This window comes from Ricinus communis, chromosome 4 (assembly GCF_019578655.1).
Source record: "Ricinus communis isolate WT05 ecotype wild-type chromosome 4, ASM1957865v1, whole genome shotgun sequence".
Classification (NCBI taxonomy): domain Eukaryota; kingdom Viridiplantae; phylum Streptophyta; class Magnoliopsida; order Malpighiales; family Euphorbiaceae; genus Ricinus; species Ricinus communis.
The window spans coordinates 23,313,811-23,335,917 of NC_063259.1; the positions used below are offsets into that span (position 1 = coordinate 23,313,811).

At 35.3% G+C, this 22,107-nt stretch overlaps 3 protein-coding genes across 4 annotated transcripts; 1 reads left to right on the top strand and 2 right to left on the bottom strand.

The window, feature by feature from the left end:
* Positions 1-1,977: 1,977 nt before the first annotated feature.
* On the bottom strand, positions 1,978-5,430 carry LOC8260400 (lysine histidine transporter-like 6). The gene is made up of 8 exons (XM_015725360.3): positions 5,266-5,430; positions 5,018-5,157; positions 4,540-4,923; positions 3,365-3,758; positions 3,149-3,254; positions 2,621-2,712; positions 2,422-2,490; positions 1,978-2,327 (listed from the first exon to the last, which is right to left on the bottom strand). The coding sequence occupies exons 1-8, from the start codon at positions 5,287-5,289 to the stop codon at positions 2,229-2,231; spliced, it is 1,308 nt and encodes a 435-aa protein (XP_015580846.2). The 5' UTR covers positions 5,290-5,430; the 3' UTR covers positions 1,978-2,228.
* Positions 5,431-8,869: 3,439 nt separating this feature from the next.
* LOC8260402 (mediator of RNA polymerase II transcription subunit 25) lies at positions 8,870-18,481 on the bottom strand. Of its 2 annotated transcripts, XM_002529106.4 has the most exons (15): positions 18,197-18,481; positions 17,826-17,856; positions 16,876-16,939; positions 16,136-16,269; positions 14,876-15,085; positions 14,655-14,720; positions 14,099-14,309; positions 13,677-13,738; positions 12,706-13,551; positions 11,661-11,714; positions 11,471-11,499; positions 10,575-10,643; positions 10,372-10,456; positions 9,963-10,049; positions 8,870-9,684 (listed from the first exon to the last, which is right to left on the bottom strand). In XM_002529106.4, the coding sequence occupies exons 1-15, from the start codon at positions 18,292-18,294 to the stop codon at positions 9,220-9,222; spliced, it is 2,511 nt and encodes an 836-aa protein (XP_002529152.3). In that variant the 5' UTR covers positions 18,295-18,481; the 3' UTR covers positions 8,870-9,219. The 2 variants fall into 2 exon arrangements, with proteins under 2 accessions (XP_002529152.3, XP_048228621.1); XM_048372664.1 differs by lacking the exon at positions 11,661-11,714.
* A 237-nt stretch (positions 18,482-18,718) lies between these two features.
* LOC8260403 (pH-response regulator protein palA/RIM20) lies at positions 18,719-21,881 on the top strand. Its single transcript, XM_002529107.4, has 6 exons — positions 18,719-19,029; positions 19,375-19,542; positions 19,976-20,237; positions 20,317-20,483; positions 20,652-20,804; positions 21,239-21,881. The coding sequence occupies exons 1-6, from the start codon at positions 18,985-18,987 to the stop codon at positions 21,584-21,586; spliced, it is 1,143 nt and encodes a 380-aa protein (XP_002529153.2). The 5' UTR covers positions 18,719-18,984; the 3' UTR covers positions 21,587-21,881.
* Positions 21,882-22,107: the final 226 nt, after the last annotated feature.

A 22,107-nucleotide genomic window follows, 5' to 3' on the forward strand; every position in this document is an offset into this window, starting at 1 on the left:
TGGTGCTGGTGAGACGTAGAGCTAAAAAAGACGTTTTCTTCTTCTTTTTCTCCTTTCACCCGTCAATACGAAAATATCTTAAACGGAGCGTTTTGCTTTGTTCATTGTCATCTTCTTTTGCCATGCCTTGTTTAAATTTCGTAAAGAATAATTTGATATTATTAATTATATTTATGTAAATCAATATTTAAATATATAATAGATATATACTACTATTTAAAATTATGTTATAAATAAATGGAATGCACGTGAATAAAATAAATTAAATATTTTAATTTTTAATTTATTTAATACAACTTGTAATAAATAAATAAATTTAGAGTACGTCTAATAAATAAATATTAATATTATTATAAAAATAAATTTTTCTTCTAAATTTCATTGGTCATGTTGATGGAATAATTTTATACAACACCTTGATTATATTTGATGCATCGACAAGGAATATGTTTTGCTTCGTAATTATATCGAGTCACAGATAGATTTAATTTCCATTTAAATAATTTTTAAATGAGTTTAATATTTTGAATGTCATATTCAAACTCATCCTAAAAATTTATAATATTTCATCAACAAACTTAACAAATAACTAAAGAAAGTAAATTTAATATAAATTTTAATTCAATTTCTAATAAAATCATCTTTGTTGTTGAAAGGTTTTGATTTATCTCTAAATGTTGAATCTTAATACTTCATGGTGTTTTTTTCTATATATTTTCTATTTACCATTTGTTTTCTCAAATTCATTATTAAAAAAATATTTACTATTAAAATCTATAAATTTCGACCAATTCATATAAATAAAATAAAAATGATTATTTGTTATAACTGAAAAAAGTTACTAATAAAAAAGTAAATAAATAATTAAAATTAGCTATATTCGATGGTAAAGAAAAACCGTAACGAACGAGTAGAGTTTTTTTTCTTCCTTAAAATCTTAGTTGAATATGTTTAATATATATGAAGAACTTTCTAATGGGATCAATTTATATATATATATATAGAGTGTATTTACTAAAATGAAAAAGATGAAAGAGTAGCATTAACGAGAAAACTAGTTTAACAATATAGAACGATTAATCTGATATCAATAGAATGCAATTTTTTTTAACTCATTTCTAAGGATTTAGATAATTTACATATTAATTTACGCCGAGAGAAAAAAGAAAAGCAATTTTTTTTTTTACTAAAATAATTTATTGACAGCTTGATTGTACACTTTGTTTAATGGTATCTATATATTATGCTTCAGTATATAGGTTCAAATTCAAGAAGCGAAGAGTTGTGCTTTGATCCTTCCAGAGACAGTTTGGCAGAAAAGAAGAAGAAAAAGAAGATCCATCCAGAGACAACCTTAACCTTTTATTTCAGAAAAATAGAATATGAAAATCTGGGGTGAAGACAGGCTGAGCTAAAACAAAAAAGAAAAGAAGAAACCATACATTTCAAATGCTGCTTCTGCTAAAGCATATCGGAAAACATTATAATATCTTTAGCAGTTTTTCTTTTTTAAAAAGAAATCCAGCAAAAGGCTACTTTTGTTCTGTTTTGTTTTGTTTTGTTTTTGTTTTTGTTTTTCTAAAACAGAAAGAAGAGAAAGAACAAAAGGATACTTTTGTTCTAATACCTGTAACCAGCAACAATTCTAATATATATATATATATATATAATGGTTGCCTTTATTTGAGAGATGCTGCAGCTACCACCATGATGGATTATCTTATGATATTTTAAAATTAACTGCGCTAATATATTGTTTTTTGTTCTTAAATTCTGATATGTCTAAACTAATTCACTACATTGAATGCACTGAATTTAATGTATCAAGTGTTGGATAGATATTAACTTGTAATTCATAGAGTTACATTATTAGAGCAACATTATGTATATAACTAGTTAAATCCCTTAATAACTTATAATACACGAAAGATATTCGTTTCCAACTACTCTTTTTGATCTTCATTTAAAGAATTACGATAGGGGAACAAACACAAGATTGATATTATTTGATGATAATAGAATACAACTGATCATCACGACACACCTAATGCTCAAATATGCAATCTATGTAATACCAGTTCTTGTCGCGTTCTTCTACTGTCAACATGTTTGCTTTGGAAATGGTTGCTTGCTTAACATTAATAGGAAAAAGACCATCTCAAATTATCATCATTATTAAGAAACTAAAATGAGTCTTGCAACTCAGTTACACGTTTTGTCATAATTTATTATGTATAGAACCTATATGTGGAGGCATCGGTGACTATATTCCGGAACCCACCAATTGTAGATGCTATCATAATGAACACTCCAACTAATATTGAAGCCTGAACAAGAATTTACAAACAGGAAAGTTAGTATAAGAAATTTTCATGGGCATATGTAGTTAGAATACTTATTTGTCTAGCTGTGATCAGTTACCCAGTTGATAAACCATTTGGCGCTGAATCTCTTAGGTTTCTTGATTATCAGCCACATTATGCTAGGTAGCTGCAAGAAGGAACAGTAGAGGTCAACACATATATTTGCAGTAATTGATATATAGATTTAATTCCTTGGAGAATGCATCCGTCTATACATTTAATGACAAAAGTAAATTTCAGAAGAGAGAGAGACTTACAAAATATGAAGTGGGAGCAAAACCAAATCCACCAAAGAAGCCAAGAAGGTCCCCAAAAAATGGGAAGGTGACTCCAACGAACAGTGTAAATGCTGCAAGAAAGTTCGGCACATGAAGCTATGATTATTCCACTTAATGTGCCATCATCTCTTTTGTAATAAAATTATACTTATAGATTAGTATAGCAAGTGTATACATATAATGTTTGTAGGGATAATCATATAAATATTCACTAGATTTTATATTTAATTTCATTTTAGTTATCAGTTATCTAAATTTTATTTATTTTTAATTTAATTATTTTGGAAATAAAAAATTGATACATGACAATATTAAAATTCGATATGTAAATTTTTTATGGAAAAAGTGATTAAATTGTAACCAATATTAAAATTGGATGATTGAGTGCAAATGACCATGTTATTATTATCGTTATATTTGTGTTACTTGAGAAAATACAAAGATACGATATTATTAAAAATAATAATATAAATAGCATTTTTCTAGATAATCATCGGTGAAACTCACCAACATAAGCAGATCGAACTAAAAGTCTAAGTGCAAGTCCTGGTGGGAAGTTCAATCGTTTCATCATCATATTCTCTAGCATTGCAAAAACAGGCATCGCATAGACCTACAAGTTATTAATCTCCATTGTCATGCCAAGCAGAAGTGAGCCAAAATATTAATTAATATATCTATCTATCCATATATATCTATATGTATGTATATGTATACAGATACCTGGTAGCTGCCTATGACATGAACTACCACCATTAGATTAGCAGAGGCAATGAGCCATGCAGGTTTCTTAAGTGCCATAAGCACATTATCGTCAACATCTTGTCCAAATGCCCAGTAACCTATAAGAGCTACAGGGAAATAGCAAATCGCATTGATGAAATAAGCACCTAATGCACCTTTCCACATTGGTACTTTTGAAGGCTTTTCAGGAGTTGATGGAATTGTAGCTTGGATTTCTAGCACGACTGCATGCCCTGCAAATGCAAATGATATTTGCCCCAGTGCATTGAACACCCGAAACATGTGGTCTGCTCCACTGGTTTCCTTGTATGCATAGCTCACATTATCGACCCGACCATGTGCCAAGCTACCTACCCATGCTATAGTTGAATAACTGTAAAATCAGAAACATAAAATTGGTGTAATGAGATTGTGTAGACAGATAATGATATGAATTGGTTAACTAGCTAGCATGAACTTTTCCATTCTTTTTGGAAAACTCGCTACCCAATATAGAAATATTTGATTTAAATTATGTCAAGATCTTCATATATTTGGGGTGATTAGGGGTTTTTTCTTGTCTTTCATTTAAAAAATAATAATTTTATGAGAATCTACACATGATATGTGCACATTCTTGTGAAAAATACTGATGGCTGAATATGTGGAGGTGCAAAATGTACATATAATCTTTCTTTTCTCCTTGAATCAACATACTCTTTTGGTTTTCCAAAACAATTTTGAATTTACCTAATGTCTAGATGTAAGATTGATGGGTGGGTCTTGTTTCATCTTTGAGTTCTTATTCTAAGTAACTAAAGTTTTTACCAGATACAGTATTTAGTAAAAGAAATATTCTGCCTCAAAATTGGAATGCAGTAACCCTACTGTAAAAGCAATGGCCTGTATTCGTGTCCCAGTGAGTGCTAAGGTTGGGAATCTTAATTATAACTTTCTGCTGTAGTAATCAAAATAAACAAAAATATTGGTCCCTCGACTTGACTATGGTAAATCATTGAGGTTCATCGCAATAAGAATTTATAGTAACACTACTCACTACTGTGGAGAGATTAAAGTGATTAAATAACAACATTGAAACATTCAATTCGTAATTTCAGAGAATTTGATTTTCAGAAACAAAATATAACTTGTTAAGAGAACATAAAAATACGAACCTGAGGGACATGACTGCTGCTGCTAAAGAAACACCAGCTACAGAATTGAAATTAGGAAGCTGAGACAAGAAGAAATGAATTCCACCAAATATCAATATCCAGTAAGACTGCCTGATCGGTGTGCAAGTAGCGCAAGTCATCTCCATGAATTTCTTCAGACACTTCCCCCCAGTGACCATGTACACGATATCACAACCAACTTGAACGATCAATTGCTGAGGTAGAACAATCCATGGCCCTAGTTTTGGGCCAAAAGCATGTCTACCAAGGTCTAGATATCGATCAAAACGAGTCCCAGGAACACATTCATGGAGTTGTATCATTTGCCACATTGTGTTTAAGGTCAAGCACCATGATAATGCTAGAACCATTGTCCCTGGACCCCTGACAGTGGAAGAATTAAAAAGAAGAAAGAAATTTAGTTTCTTGGGTTTCAAGAATACCTACAAATTGATTCTTTAGTGGTAAGTCAATTTACCAGCCTAAGTAAGCCATAGCATAAGGCAGACTGAGAACACCTGCACCTATCATGGCTGTGACGGTATGGAAGGTTGAGTACCACCATTTGGCTCGGCGAGAGGGATCGCCTTCCGTCCATTTCTCTATGGACTGATGTTCCTGTTTCAGAATTCAAGAAAAGTTATAACAATGGCTGATAAATTCTGTGAAAAAAATAACAAATTGTGAGGATTAGTACTGAAGCCAAACTTGTTATGCCATGCTTACCTTAGAAGGAGAAGTTGACACCATTTTTCTAGCTTGGCAACCAAAAGATGCAAGACCCCTTCAATGTTGGAGAGTTAAATGATCATAACCCCTGTATATGTAGTGGTCTCTTTGCTCTTTTTATTTTATTTTTTTAAAAAAAAAATTTCTTTTCAGTAGTATCTAAGAAGCATGCTCTTCACTACTTGCAGTAATAAAATGGAAATGGGAAATCTTTTTTGCAAATATAAAAGTGACGTTAGAGCCCACCACCAACATGGGTTTGTGCCCTTTGAAAGACTTTAATTACTTAAATAATTAAACATTTTAAGCTTCATTAGCATGAAGGGATTACTCTTAAACTAATACGCAAGTGAAGTTAATAATTCCAAAACACTTTACCACTTGAATCAAAAGTACCTTCTCGTATTAGGATTGCGGAATTTCCAGACTTGGAGCCAATGATGGTTAGTTTTGTTGGTTGGCGATTTGCATCCATCCGAAAATGATTACATTGATAACATTTTTTTTATTTGTTTTGCTTTGCTAAAGAGGGCCAGAGCTCCAACTATAATGATTAAAGGAAGAAGGAAGGGCAATTGCTTGTCATTTAAAGTTGGTGCGGGTCATATTCTGCTCCTGTAATCAAAACTGTCCCCATTAACTTTGAAGGCCGAAAGATGACTTCACACCACAAATTATAAGATGAAAGCACTACTATTCTTTTCTCTTGCACTAAAAACTAAAATCAATCGTCACTCGTACATCATTAAGATTAAAATCTCTTACAGGAAAACTTCAAAAGTTATGGACTCGTGATGATACATCTGATCGCTAAATGTCTGAACCGGTCCATCTATTTTGGTTGGTCTGAAGCTGAGTAACTTTTTGGCAAAAGCCATAATTGGGTGCTGAACTTGTCCGTATTTTGGTTCTAGCCTCCCTCATGTTTAAATCAGTGTAAATAGACTCTCGTACTGTTCTACTTTGATGTCACGAAGCTCCTAATGAAATAAACGTTAGCGCCTATAGTATATTTTTTACGTGATACTACGTGAATGAAATTATTTAATAATAAAATAATATTTTTAGAAGTTAATTTGTTAAAAAGACAATTTTGCACCAATTTTTATTCTTTAAAGCAAAATCGCGCTTCCCTTTACCATTAAAGGCTTCAACTCAAGCTCGTAAGTACCATGACGAGAAGCTAAAAGCAGTTTTCACTCTATACCTAGATGAAGAATTTCAGTATTAAGCTTGATAAGTTTATTTTTCTGTTCTTGCTTAAATGGAGGAACATGGGTTTTGTTTTCATGGAAAGGTTCTGAAATATGGGTTTCAATAAAAATTATATGTGAGAAATATACCCTTGTTCATCATCATTGCCAAATGCAGGGACTTAAGGATAGCTAGAGTGAGTTTGATGATTGGACGAAAAAGGCTATTGTTGCTTGGTTTGCTTTAGTTTATAGGCATGCAAGGCTAGGGGAATTATGCATGGTAAGATGGTTGTTTGATGAAATGCCAGTGAAAGATTTGATTGCTTGAAATGTGATGATTACAACTTTGTGTTAAGAGAGGGAAGATGGGTTGTGCAAAGAAATTACTACCTTCTGCTACATATATGCTCTGAATGCCAATAACCTTTTTGGTTGAGACACTATTAAGCAATTTCTTCTTTTTTAAAACAATTTTAATGAGAATCCTTTTCTTCCCAAAATGAATAGAGAGAAATACAACTCTAACCCTAAATTCTCTGATTTATACCTTAACGGCGTCAAAGTAAAATCTTATTTTTATTTGAATATTAATTTAGGAACCCGTGACACCAACGCTAGTATATAATTGGAAAGTTCAATTGCACCGATTTGAACACAGGCTCTAAAAGATGTGCAAGTTTAGGGTCCAATAATGGTTTTTGCTTAACTTTTTTTCTATTACAGGGGTTTCACATTACGTTCTGATTTTGGTTGTATCATGGTATATCTTATAGAAGCATGAGTGTCGCTGTTTTGCCTCCCAAAATCCTTATATCACAGCCAGCATATGCAGTGATAAATTGCGTATGTTGCAATTGAATTCGAAAGAAACCCAACGTTAAATCATTGAGACAATAAAAAAAGGCACAGGAAAATCATGTGAATTTAGTTAATAGACCATATGGCTGAACATGAGAGATAAACCATGTTTATAACTTGAGGACAGACATTCTAAAAAGAATATGAGAAATACCATTTCATCAAAGAGGGGAGATTTCATATTTGTGTAGTTCTCATGTACACAATTGACAAACCATTTAAGGCTGAATGGGTTAAATTTCTTGATTCAGCAAGATGGCCGGTGCAATGTAAGAGCAATGGCCAGCATAGATGAATTCATGCAAACATTATAAGATTATACGGGCACAACATTGGATGTCATAAGAGAGGCTTACAAAATATGAAGAGGAAGCAAAACCAAAGCCACTAAAGAAAGCAAGAAAACCTCCGAGAATGGGAAGGTGAGTTCAATTGGTAGCGTGAATGCTTTTAAAGAACACGGAGAATTCTTAAAGGGATAGCGCTACTAAATTTCAAGTATGCCCTTTTATGCTACCAAGACAGATCGATACTCAATTATTAAGCTGTTAAATAAGAATTAATACGGAAAACACGTATCATGAAGTTACTTAATCACCTTGAATAACAAGGCAGGAATTAAGAACAAAGGAAGAAGAAATCCGAATTAGCAGCCAGTATTTATCTCACCAATATGAGCAAATCTAGTTAAAAGTCCTCAATCTCTTAACCATCATCCTATCTAGCATGTCTGAAACAGGTACAGGATAGACATAAGGAAATAAATCTTTCTTATGTACATATCCACCTAGCGGAATTAGTCAATCTAGTTAATAATTAAACACTAATTTCATAACTACAAATGTCATGAACTGGTATCATTAAATTAGCAGGGACAAGTAGCGTTGGTCATTTCCATGAATTTCTTTATCCATTCCCTCCAGTGACCACATAAACAATGTTACATCCAAGTAGAACAACTAAATTGCTGAGATAGAAGAATCCATGAGCCTAGTTTTGGGCCAAAAGCATGCCCACTAAGGTCGAGTATCGATCAAAGCGAGTCCCAGGAGCACATTCATGAGGTTTGCCGCATGGCGTTCAATGTCATGCACCCAGATAATATAGTACCATCGCGGCTGGAACCCTGACAAGAAAATTAAGAGGCGCTATGCAATTTCATTCTTAGTCGAGTTGAATGGTCTGCAGTAAGCATGCCAGCGCCATGGCATGGCATAAGTCAGACTCAGAACACCTGCACGCTGTGATAATGTGGAAAGTTGAGCACCACCATTTGGATTGGCGAGACATTGTTTTCCAAACATTTATCAATGGACTGATCTTCCTGTTAAGGATTTCAAGGAATAGTGATGAAGATTATCTTGTTAAACATTTTAATAGACTCGTGGGTACTAGTGATGCTGATCCCTTCAAATTTGTGGGATCCTTGATCATCATAATGTGTACAAATGATTATTAATCTGCTGACTTCGAAGGTTTAACGGAGTGATAAAGGTAACAGTAAGGTGGCTATTATATTTTTCGTGCTTCACATGCTCCTTTTCAAGTAAAGAAAAACTGAAAAATTACCAAGTGTAGTAGAAAGGAATAGTCTTTATTACAGAGTTGCAATTAATAATAATTGCTTCAGGGAATAAAATCTAGTTCTCATGACCACTGGGGTTAACTTTCATTTTTCTAAAGATTCCTGGTTGGGAATGTGCGGTGTTCCAACCCACTTGGAGCCAGCGAAAGGATGTGCAATTGGGTCGGATCTAGCTTAATCCCTTAGGGCTATCAATATCCACATTGCCGAACAGAGCTCTGTTTCAAGAGATGGTAATGCATCCTCTGATGCTAATATATTTCTTCTGTGACACTTGACATATTCACGCCTGCATTGCAATGAAGATCTTATTTAACTCATAAATCCGCCTCCAGGCATGTTACTCGGCCCTTGTGATGAAACTTGTCCCTGAGGAACTAACTGTGACCGCCCTGGACCTTGAACATATGTTTGACCCATTCCTGCTCCAACCATTTGCTGTTGCTGTGGAAGCTGTTGCTGCTGCAATTGCGGAAGCTGCTGCTGTTGCTGCAACTGCGGAAGCTGCTGCTGCTGCTGCATCTGTGGCAGTTGCTGCTGCTGCTGTTGAAGCTGTTGCTGTTGTTGAAGTTGTGATAGTTGCTGCTGCTGCTGCAACTGGGCATGCTGCTGCTGATGTTGCAGCTGAGGAATCTGCTGCTGCTGTTGCAGCTGTGGGAGTTGTTGCTGTTGTAGCTGTGGATGCTGCTGTTGTTGCAACTGCTGGTGATGCTGCTGCTGCATTTGTTGCTGCTGTTGCTGCTGACTGGATATTTGTGGCTTAAACACGACCATATCCTGGTTCCACAGAAAGCTCAAGTAACTTATAATGCCTTAGTAATTAGCAAAATCCTGCACGTCCTATTCCCTGTAGGCTTAACTACATGCAAAAAAATAAAGCAGATACCTTTCCGATGTACCCCAAAGAAAAAAGGATGAAGCAGATTGAAAAAGCAATATTCAGAACAAAAGTAAACAATACATCCTGCTATTATATGCTGCAAACCTCTGTAACTTGTGATCCTAGAAAAACTTCTCAATGGTGAAGAAATGGAACAAGGTGCAAGAAATTTTACCCCGGGAAAAAGCATCCCTATTAAGCGGCAGGCTTTGTCTGAAACTGAAAGCAGTAATGTCTGTGACGGCAACTGGATGACTGCACACTAGGGAAATTAAGAAGGACATCAGAGAAACTAATCAAATAATGTAACAAGCCCAGGTTTTCACACTTGGGAAACAGTATCACTTTAACTAAATTAAGAAAGAATGATGTATGTACCCATGTAAGTGGATACGCATAGGCTAAAATTAGAACGCTAAACTTCTGACTCCAATCATAAAAATAATACAACTAAAGTTGATAATGATGGTAGAATGGAGAAATAAATGACACTAAAAAAAATACAGAAAACATGATAGGCCAGAACATTAGGCTACTTATATCCCAGGAGGTGAAAAAGAATTTGAAAAATTTGGAAAACTTACAAGCTTCTTTTCTTGCAATTGACCAAGAAAACCATGCTGATTCATTGCTCGAAATACTAGAAAATCAGCCTTCCCAACATATTGTCTATATATCAAATAAAAAGGAAATTTGGAGAGCTCAGAAATATTACAAATGGAAAAAAAAAAAAAAAAAAAACAACTCAAGATAGACAACAGAAAATTTTCCACCAAACAGGGATTACTTGTTATTCATGTGGTCCTGAGATATAAGCCGAACTATTTGCATTGTTGATGGCCAGTTTGCTGCAAGCCTGAGAAGGGAACCACAGAACTAATCAACCAGTTGAATCCATCTTGACAACATATCTAATTTTCTAGGCGTTCATGTGGTTCTGTTTTGCATGCAGTTGTCACAACGAGAGACAAAACAGTTTAACCAAACAGAAATCAAGGGATATAAAAACATTTCGTGAATCGAACAAAGAATGAACCTTTTTACTTGTTCGACTATGACACTAGAGAAGATGATGTATGGTAGGTTCACAAGGATTCGATCATACAATAAGTTAAGCATATTAGTTCTTAAATTTCTCTAGCGTTTAACAATGGTATTTATAATAACAATCCTGCCCAAAAGGAATGAACTATCATAATAGATATGAAAAAGGTGTATTTCAGGCTATAAATTGGTCAAAATAGATTCTACACACCTTATATGATTCAGTTCATCTAGAATCACAAACATTAAGAAATTTTACGTTATTTACTTCCCCGTAAGTTTTACAGCAATGAAAATTAGTTTATAGCTTCAATTCAACCCGTACGTGCTTCAACCTTAACTTTGAGTCAGGTAAACGAATCAGTTTCCTGAGTTCTATTAGGTTTATTGTTGCATTCTAAATCCCTTTTGACTACTTCACCCACATCCTCCTTGATCCACTTCATATCTTCTTCCCCATTCACATGAAAGCAAAGAAGGCAAGTGTAAACTCAATTCAGCATGTATGTCTTTCTAGCCAATGGAGGAAACTAAATATCGATTACATCATTGAAATCCGAATAATCGAAGCAGCTTTATGAAAAGACATCTCCACATAGGTAATTTTCAGTGTATTGTATTTCATAATCATAAACTTACGTCTCAGAAGCTGAACCACTCCGATAACCCTGTAAAAGATATATAAGGTGTGAGGTTCATGCTTATAGCTGAAAAGAAACTCTTTAAGTATATAGAATAGTAACAATGAAGAAGTAGATGAAGCAACATGCAATAACTATAATCATTAAGAAGCATATTTGTCTGAATACATCTGGTGTCTCAAACATACTTCCAATCTGGTGATAAACACGGGTTGTCCTTGACGCTGCCCGGACAAATTTCCCTGCATGCATTTCCACAGTGCAAATGAATTACTTCACAAGTTCACCCCACGCATTGATGCAGAGCAATCAGTTTCAAAATGTACACCAATAACTGATGAAAGTTTTTTTTTTTTTCTGATTCATGAGAGGCCCAATGGACCATGGGCTACTTAGCAGGGGGTAGCCATCCCTTTACACTTGCCATAAAGGTAAAAACTCATCTAATGCAAAGGTGAGGACTTGAACTCAAGACCTCCACCTTCCAAGAGCAAACGTTCTTGCCACTTGAACTAGGTCTCATGTGTACTAATGAAAGTTTTCAATAGCATGTATATTAACAATAATTACCAACACGAGATCAGCAATAAACAATTAATTTCTTTCCAATCAATAGAAGACATCTGTTAGATAGTAGATACAGTTTAACAAGGTTAATGGTTTGCTGCATTTAGTTTTACCTTAACCTAAACCAGCACTTTTAAAGCAAAATTATCATAGAAAAGGATATACTGACCGTTTTTTACTTGACAATAAATGGGGACTACCATTAATCAGAAATTAAAAATGCCTCTATAATTTTAATCAGGAGATCTTTTGAGGAAAGGAGAAAGCTAAGGTTGTCTATGTGTGCTCTCAACATGATGAGAGAGGTTATCATATGTGGAGCATTGTCAGCTTTTTCCTATTAGCTCAGGGAATCAATGTTAAGAGTGTCCTGATATTTCTAATAGTAAATAATGCAAGTTAGCATAAAAAGGAAGGCAAAAGAGAGTTCACATCTTAAAGAATATATGGTTTGATCTTCCTCACATGGAACAAAATAGGACCGAGGGCTATAAGATTTTTACTTTTTCTTTTAAAACATATAAGTTAGAGATTAGTCTTTCTTTTGGGTGGTTGAAAGGAGCTTTGTAAGTTAAAATATAAATCATTTCTTGATTTGAGGATCAAAATTTGAAAAACTGCTATACACAGTGAGCAAATCTTTAACTAAAACGCGTCCAGGCTTACCTCCCAGACTTTCACATATTTGGATTGCGCTGATTGCAGAGCACTTGCCGTCTGCTGTGACAATGGCATATTAGCTGCTGAATTATTATTCACACCAAGCGACTGAATCCCAGTTTGTGCTGGTTGACCCATTCCTGGAGTTGGAATCATAGTGCTTGCTCCAGATGAGACAACTGATGGACCAAGACCACTCATCATGTTCTGACTCATGCCAATACCACTTTGCACCATTTGTGCTCCTGAAAGGTTTCCCTGGCTCATGCCAGGTACTGATTGGCCCATGCTAACACCTGCTTGAAGGTTACCCATTGGTTGTGACATCCCAAGATTTGAATTTCCAGATACATTAGTAGTTGTGGAAGTGAAGGAACCAAGCCCAGAGTTTGGTGCAATTTGTGTTGTTCCTGTAAGAGTTCCTGATCCCGTTATAGAAGTAATACCGGTTTGCCCTGATGAAAATACAGTTTGAGCAGCAGGCACAGAAGATGCCATTCCACTGGATATCATATTTGACATATGCATGGCCACTGGAGTTTGATTTATTGATGGAAGACCAATAGAAGTTCCCCCAGTTAGGGCAGCAGAGTTCATCACCTGGCGTGCTTGGGAGAGATTATTTAGTATGCTAACATTTGCAGCACCAGGAGGTACAGGGCGTACAGAATGTGGCATCCCACTGACAGTAGGCTTAATTTCTGATACATTTTCACTACTTGTAATTATCTCTTGTGTAGATGTAGGTGGTGAAGAAGTCTGCAAGCTTGGAACTGATTGAGAGGCAGGACGAGTAGATGGAATATGTGGAAAAGCAGGTCCAGGTGCCATGGAAGTTACGGTGGTTGGCTCCTGAACATAAGGAGTAATAATTGATAACTATGTTGATTTCAATGATAGTAATAACATTATAAACAGAAAAACTTATTTCTCAGTAATAAGACGAGAAAAATAGAATAAGAGATCATGATACTCACAACTTTTACAGTTGCGGTGGGGACATTTCCAATCGATGGCCGGCTCATAATCGATCCATTAACTGAAGTTAAGAAGAAAGTAAGACTTCAAGCAGGAAGAATGGATAAACAACAATTTAACATGGTAGTTATTGAATGAACCTATGTATAATGGCTGTCACTTATATTCCTAAGACAAATACTTGTCCGCGTATTTCAAGGTTCATATCAAATATTCAAACACAATACACATTAGAGTTAATGAGATATAACCTTATCTAAATGTTTTAAAATTGCAACTATGATAGTACGCTCAACAGTCATACAAAAATCAAGATAGATGATGTACCTCGGAGAAGAAAAGAAAAAAGAAAAAAGAAAAAGCAAGTGAATAAACAAAACACATTTAAAATCTAAGCAGCAGAAACAGTTGCACAAACAACCTGATGGTATTGAAGGTGGAGTTGGCCCTGCAACAGAAGTAACTGAAGCAACATCCATTTTTACAGGACTCTGGTTAGAAGGCAGATTTGCAACTCCAGGACGACTTAAAGCAGCACGAGCCTCCATGAAGTTTTCAGAGATTAGAACAAGAAAATGAGGATTCTTAACATTGTCAACTGTTGGATCAGCTGCTCTGCTGTTGCGCTTTCCCTGTATTGACAAAAATGATGCATCATCAGACTGCCCTGTCTACATATTAATACTAGCATCATATGTAATATTAGGATATAAATATGTTGGTTCCTCATTTATTTCCTCCTTGGTATGTGGCCATAATATAATGGCAGAGTTATGAGCATTATCCATTACCATAGGGCCATGGAATTATCACATCTAAACCTCAAGTCTACAGTCACATCACACATTGACCAAGCTAAATGTGTAATGGTTGAACAAAGAGAAGTCGCCATTGAGATGCTGACTGCACTGGAAAAAGCCACACAATGCAAATTAACAAAATAAATAGTTGACGTCAAGCGATTTTTACATTCTTACCGCGTTATAGATTGCTCTAAGTTTCGGGAGCTGTTTTGGACAAATAACAGATAGGGAAACAGAGCACTGCAAAACGAACTACAGGTTACTGACCAAATAGTGAGGTTCTTATTTGCAAAATAGAGAGAGAGAGAGAGAGAGAGAGAGAGAGAGAGAGAGAGAGAGAGAGAGAGAGACTAGACAATGCTAGTGGATTACTATGGAAAACAATGTAAAAATACCTGAGGAAATGATTTAGCAATCGTCTCTGCATCAGATAGACGACTTTCTGTTTGTGGATCAATATTTTCGTTCTGCTCCAAGTTTTGTATTTGCTGTCGATAGACAGGTGTGGGTAAGGGGTGAGGGTTACTTGCAGCAATAAGAATACAATGCCTTTGCCCATCTATATTCTGTTGAGCTTGGCTTCCATTTGGAACAAAAGGAAACATCTGTGCCAAGCAAAAAAAAGAAAAAAAGAAGAGGAAAAAGCTGAGGCATGTCCTTTGCAATTGAATAATCAAGCCATGCAATTTGACTCCTCGTCTGCTGCTTAATTATTCTTTTTACAGACCAACTTTTGTGCAAATTTACAGTCAATGACGATAGCAGTAAGGTTAACAACCAAAGAACTTTCATAACCACTTCCCAAAATATGTACTAAATTAAGTCTAACACAACATACAAGACAATGACAAGCGAGAAGAAAAAAGGAAGTTTGAACATCTTGTTCTCAAATCCATAAGAGAAACTCTGATAAATTCTCTTTACACTTGAAAAAAATTCAATAAACTGTGTATACCATGAGCCTTCAGTGAGTAACAGTATAGAGAAACATGAAAGTAACTGCTCCTCGAAAAAGTTAAGAACCCTAACTAAGTTAGAACCATCTAGAAGTCTTAAGAAGAAACAATAGAGGTCTAGCATCTTAATTAAGTGAAATATGTGATTCAATTTGACCTTGCAGGGTGTGGCACCAACCACCTTGCAAACCTCAAATCTAGCATTTTGAGCTCAAGAGATGGGTGGGGAAAACTTATGGGAGGAGGAGCTTTCCAGCCCCTGCTCCCCAAATTATATAACACTAGCCAGGCCTAAAAGCAAAAAGACTACTCGTCAGGCCAAAATAAGAAATATATGTACTATCCATTGGGCCAAAAAGACAAAGAGAAGAAGAAAACATGTAGTATATTGTATGGCCCCAAGGAAAGGAAAATATTTTATACAACTGGGAGACTGAGATCTATCAGTTCACCAACTCCCTCAAATAATCACAGAAGTAGCCTTAACTGATGAGAATGAAAGAAAAGGATCCGTAAAACTATTCTTAACTAGACTGAGATCAAAAGACTTAGTTGATTTGTCCTCCTTATAAGAAAGAAATGATGAAGCAAAGAAATTGTATTAGCTACTGTTGTGAGGATTAATATGCACATAACTCTTAGTAGGAGACAGAATCATTTAAAACATAAAACACAATTTCAAAGCTGAGGACTGTGTACCATCATTAAAGCTTCAGAAAGCCCTTCTGCAATAGCAGCATCACTGAAGCCACCCCCAGCAAAGGGAATGGCTGCCAACCATTGTAAAAAGATGTCAACATCTCTCGTCCAGCCACTTCTTTGCACAAGGCAAGCTAAACAAAGAATAGTACATGAGATTTTGGTACTTTTGCCAGTTCGCAAAGTACAGCATAAACAGAGTGGAATGGAATCATTATTCAAATTTTATACTACTATGGCACAATGAATATATGATCACCTAGCATATTGCACTGTTGGTGCAATTCAAGCTTAGAGTATTGTTAAATTAATCAAGTAATAGTAACTTAGCATTTTTTTTCTATTTTACTACAAGATTTTCAGTTTAATGGGAGATTAAGAAATATGCATATCAAACTCCATGTCTTTTCAAATTATTGAGACTATGCACCAATAAAGTTTAAAACTTACAGGAAATCCGATATATAAGTGAATGCACATAAAGTTCTCCAGAATTTCAACTTCAATTATAAGTCCAAATTTACAAATGAAGATTCAACCAGCAAACCCAAATTCAACTCTACAAACTCTTATATAACCTTGTGCTGATAAAAAAAACACTTAAGGTGAAGTTAGAAGAGGAATGCAAGAAGAAACGTAACATCTGCACAAATCTAGGTAAGCTTTGCAAGCGAAAAACAACCTAGCATTATCAACCAAGAAATCATTTTCACAAAATGAGGATAAAGCAAAAAGTATACCAGAGTATGATCCATGTGCATAAAATGTGACCAGCGAGAGCTCAACATTAGAAGTCAGGGGCTTCTGTATTCCATAAAAGAAAATCAAACACACAAACAAAGATATATGATCATACAATAGGAAATAATAAGCAAGCCATCGAATATAAAAGAAAGTGACAGAAAAGAAATTGATGGAAAAATCTCCAATAAAAAATAACATTACTGAAGCACCAAAAGTAAACAGAAGTTCAGAAAAACAAATATTCCATCCAAGTAATTGCATGCATGTCATGATTAACATAAAGACCTTTATATATAAACGTTATTTCCATCCAGCAGCCTACTGGTTCAAACCAAATATTGCTAAAACGAGGAAGGAAGGAAACTAGGAAAAAGCCAACAAGAAGAGAGAAGCATGACGTAAAGCATATGCTCCTTGACATGGTAATGTCACATTGCCTGCAGAACATAAAAGTTTATAGCAATAGGACGTAAAATGAAAGGACTCATCTAAGCATTTTGCAGCCAAAGTGTAATGACCAGGCCTAAATCAAGGAGCATTTTGCTTCGCATGATTAGGTCACAATTCACTGCCACATCACAACAAAATAGACTATCCCATTATAAGCTAGCCTAATTCATGCAAGATACCGTCCACTTTGGCCAATTTGACATCACTACTTTGCCTTTCGATCACCTCCAACCTTGGGCTCCAATTGCACTTAGAGCCAAGATATTTCAAGTACACAATGATAAGGCAAAAAGAAGAAGCAGTTATATGGACTAAAATAGCTTACCCTAAACAGAGAGACACCAAATTATTCATAAATCTATTTAGATCACTCAATAGGAATTGTATTTACACATTTGGCCACTTGTATTTCCCATATAGCTTAATTAAATTAAATTTCATTCAGTAACAAGATCAAGATTGTTATGACTTAATCAAGGTGAAAATTTGGACTTACCTGCCCTGTCAAGTCACCACTGCAAAAAGACCTGCACAAAGTGAACAAATGGGTCGTTACAATGCATATATGCATAAGAACACAGATACTGAACAGCAATACAAATAACCGTGCTTTACTGATATCAAATAAAAACCAACAGTAGCTAATTATCTAGAGTCAACTTCATAATGTAGATGTAATATGAGCTAAAATTATTTTACAAGACAATTATACCCAATTCAGATAACTCTACATACTAATAAACAAGGAAACACCAGTAGCTAAAATCAATGAATTGAGCTGATTACTTAAAAAAAAGACCCCTAATTGCAGAAATGGTAAACTCAAAGGTCAATTCTTAATATGGTAAGCAAGCAAGTAGAAAGTACCTGATGATCTTTTCAAGGTAATCAGAAAGTACAGTTTGCCAAAAAGGACCCATTGCCGCGGAGCCTTCAACGGCCACGATCAGCTGCTTCTCCGCCATCTGCGGCGATTTTAACAAAGCTAAAGATCAAAACCTCTCCCTTTTTTTCTTTTTTTTTCCTTTTGCTCTGGCGTTGATATACTCGTCTCAAATTGGCTTGTATTGGCTCAATCAAATTTAATTATTTTTCTTTTTTCCAATTTATTTTTTCTTTCCCACCATGACATCAATATGATTTACAGGGCTCTTGTACTTGAATTATTAGCTGGTAAAATAGTTTTGTCCTTTTCTTGTTGGAAAAAAAAAGAAAGTTTTGTCCTTTGGAAAATAGGAACTGGGAAACGGTTGGGTTTTATCTCCCAACCGAACCGAACCGACCCGGATAGTAAAGAATTAACAATTTAGCGGGAGCCCAGGTGGCCCACAATGGCCAGAATCTTCTTCACAGCCACTTCTTGTAATCTTGGTAGAGAAGGAAACCAGAAACCATAATTAATTAAACTATTGATCTTTGAAAAGGACTCTCCATATTTTTTATATCTCTTCCTTCACCACCCAAAAAGTCGTGGAATGGTTTTTTATGTGATGGACTGATGGTTGTATCAAAAATTAGGATCTAATATTGTTTTCTGTTTGTGGGATTTTGGCAAATAATAATATTATAATATATATAGTTTTGTGAAAGCCAACTGTGGTTTCTTTGGGTCTTTGCTCCTTGCTATTATTTCGTGTATTTGAGTTTGGGCAAAGATGATGCTGAGATATGGAGACCTGGCTAAGCTTAAAACAAAGAAGGTTTTTCTTTCTTAATTTACTTTTGTATTGGCATTTGGCATTGGCTCTTCATTTTTCTCCTTCCTTTTATTTGGGTCTTTTTATGGAATTGAGTTTGGGAATGATGCGCTTCTGTGTTTTTTATTTGATTATATGGATTTGCTATATCTTGTTGCATAAATTTTGCTCACAATTTGCGGTATTTTATTGTCGTTTTTCTCTGTGTGTGTGTATTTGTTTGTTTGATTTTTTTTTTTCTTTAAACAATTTGTTTGCTGGTTGATGTCTTGCCATTGAGCTATCGCATTGAAACCAGTAAACTTGGGTTTCACTCTATGATTTAATATACGTTAGCAATTTTAACAGATTGTGTTTGAGGATGTATTTGCTGCACGTGATTCTGTAACTTTGGAGCATCTGAAGGAGTTGAGCTCCAAACGTAGAGTGATTGAGGATTCCATTAATCAAACAAGCTTCATCACGGAAGCTATTGCAAGGGAAATGTCTGGTGGATCCACTTCTCGTGTTCAGCAGGTCAAATTTCCATAGCTGAAATCTGATTCTTCTTTCAAGTATTTGATTGGAGCTGACCTCTGTTCTACATATTAACTAGTGGTTGTTAAATTTCCAGAACCAAATGACTGATAACTTCTCTTCTTGATTTTGATGGATGAATTCATACACAAGTAATTTTCTTGTCTTTTAGTAATAGTGGTACTGGCGTAATCTTAGACATTGAAATAGTCTATGTGAAGGTAATATGCAAGTTGGTTGTGATGGCAAATGCAATTATTGGTGTGATTTCTCTTCCTTTTGGCTCTCATTTAGTTTATAAAGCAGTTTGCATGACTAAAGTTACAATATTGTCCAAACTAGGTGATTTGTTTTCTACCTAGTAACCACTTTCCACATTCTGCCAGTGTTTAGCTGGTATTTTCTGATGTGATCTTTTGTTTATTTGCCTCAGGAACGTCTCAGACTGGAACAGTATCTACCATTACTGGAAAATTTCATTTCTCATGCTGATTTGGTTGGCAACAACAGTCGGATGGTTCAGTGGATCTCGCAACTCAGGATACAGTGGAGCAGTGTTCTTGGCTCGCCATCTTTTTTTAACCTTACAGGTCCAAAGTTTATCCAAATTGATAATTTGCGGTTTGAGCTTGGTATGGCCCTTTTCCTTTATGGAGCAACACTTAGGGAGAGGGCTTTGGAGTTTCTGCCAGTAGGTGGGTCTTTGTTAGCAATTTATGTCCATGGCATCATTTTGTTGATTATTGTTTATTTACTGCCTTTGTATTGTTGTAGACTTGAAGCAATCAGCCTTCATCTTCAGAGAAGCTGCTGGAGTTTTTCATTATCTGGCTCATGAAGTTCTTCCCTCTATGCAAGCTGCAGGGTCTACAGAACGGGCACCAGAAGCTACCTCATCTGTGGCTGCTGCTATAAGTCTTATTTGTTTGGCTGATGCTCAGGTTAGCCCTTTGGCTGTCAGCTTGTCAATTGTAGTTTTTAGTCACAGAAACTACCTACAGTTTCATAGTTCCCTTTTATACTTTATTTTATTGTTTCTAAAAATTTTGTTAGTTGATAGGAGTTTTGCACATTGTTCTCTATGTTAATATAATATTACATTGTGATAGGCTGTATGCATAACAAAGGCTGAAGAAACAGGAAATACTGGTTTTATCGTTTTGGCAAAGCTGCACTATGGCATTACTGAACTTCTCAGTGAGGCCACTGTTACTTTAAATTCAGGAACTGGAGACTATAAGGCTATTTCATCACACTTTTGGGTACGTACACAGTGCATGGCTGTTTATCTTGACAGTATTTGTTTATATTGTTGACTGCTAATAAGTTAATTATGTTGCATCTAGGAACTATGTCATTGAACCTCCTTGAACACTTGAAAGGATTATTTATGGTAGTTGTTGTCTTAGTTGCATCATACTCTAGAATTTATTATATGTTTTACCCTTCTTGATGACGATCCAAATTGAATTGCTCATGTGTAATATGCTATTTATTATTTCTTTGTTGTGCTTCCCCCCTGCTTAAGAAAGAAAAGTATATTCCATTAAACTCAAACAAGCTCACATGCGTGCATTCATACAGAAAAGGGAAGAAAATAGCTACTATTTATGTGTTTGACTGCTTGCCTGATTGGCATGGTTTCTTCCTCATGTATTTACTAAATGTTTATGAATTCTTTTTATGTCCTGTGCAGGAGTTTATATCATCTTGCAAAGCTTTATATGAATTACGCGGTAAGAAATACTTCGCAGGAGGCTTAAAGAGTGAAGGCCAAATTGGAGTTGCCATTTCAGTTCTTCGTGATGCACTAATAAATGCAAAAAGGAAAATGCCAGGGGAGGATTCATGGAAATCCATTTTTGGAAAAGAAGTTGAAAATATTGCAGCTATCCTCAAGAAGTTTGAATATGAGAATGAATTTGTATGGCACGAGAAAATTGCCTCTGGTGATGAGTTGCCGGTGCTTCAGGGTAGCAAAATTGTGAAGGTAGAACCTTATCAGCCCAAAAAATGGGAGAGAGAACTTGCTTTCAAGTTATAGTCAAATATATTTAAGTGTACAGAATGGAGAACTCTTGTACAGAATCTGTGGCTTCATTTTGAGGAAGCAAGGGCAATCAAGTCACATGTTTTCCTCTCCTTTTAGATGTGCAGAGTCATTTTCTTTTCCCTGATTGGCAATGCCAAGGTGTTGCAGGTCAGATTTGAGCTAAAGGTGTAGCTGTTTGATTGATTATAACATTGCGTGTAGGAGGCCCTTTTCTAAAGTAGAACTATGAACTGCCAGTGACTTTGTTTGCTGCTTAAGAATTGAGATGAAGTGGGTTTTATTACCATTTTTGATACTACATAAAAAGGCTACTAAAACATGTTTATGGCCTGAAAACGACTCTTTGCTGCAGGGGACGAAGAGTCTTCTAAACAATAAAATGTTTTCTCCCTTTTTTTTTTTTATCTTTCTTCTCAATTTCCATCAAACCTGTATAAATAGCTGATCCTGGAATTAGGGAACACAGCATGGTTGCAAGAGTGTTATAGGAGCTTTTTAAGACGGCTTCTTTG

Bases quoted from the DNA above. Each gene is read 5' to 3' on its own strand.
- LOC8260400 (XM_015725360.3), bottom strand. From the start codon at position 5,289: ATGGTGTCAACTTCTCCTTCTAAG. The intron at 3,759-4,539 runs GTTCGTATTTTT...CTGATTTTACAG, and splicing joins GCAGCAGTCATGTCCCTCAG to TTATTCAACTATAGCATGGG. The intron at 2,491-2,620 runs GTAAGTCTCTCT...TCCTTCTTGCAG, and splicing joins TTGCTCCCACTTCATATTTT to CTACCTAGCATAATGTGGCT.
- LOC8260402 (XM_002529106.4), bottom strand. From the start codon at position 18,294: ATGGCGGAGAAGCAGCTGATCGTGGCCGTTGAAGGCTCCGCGGCAATG. The intron at 13,739-14,098 runs GTTGTTTGTGCA...TCTTAACTTCAG, and splicing joins TCCACCTTCAATACCATCAG to TTAATGGATCGATTATGAGC. The intron at 13,552-13,676 runs GTGAGTATCATG...CCTTATGTTCAG, and splicing joins CCACCGCAACTGTAAAAGTT to GAGCCAACCACCGTAACTTC.
- LOC8260403 (XM_002529107.4), top strand. From the start codon at position 18,985: ATGATGCTGAGATATGGAGACCTGGCTAAGCTTAAAACAAAGAAG. The intron at 19,543-19,975 runs GTCAAATTTCCA...TATTTGCCTCAG, and splicing joins CCACTTCTCGTGTTCAGCAG to GAACGTCTCAGACTGGAACA. The intron at 20,484-20,651 runs GTTAGCCCTTTG...ACATTGTGATAG, and splicing joins TTTGTTTGGCTGATGCTCAG to GCTGTATGCATAACAAAGGC.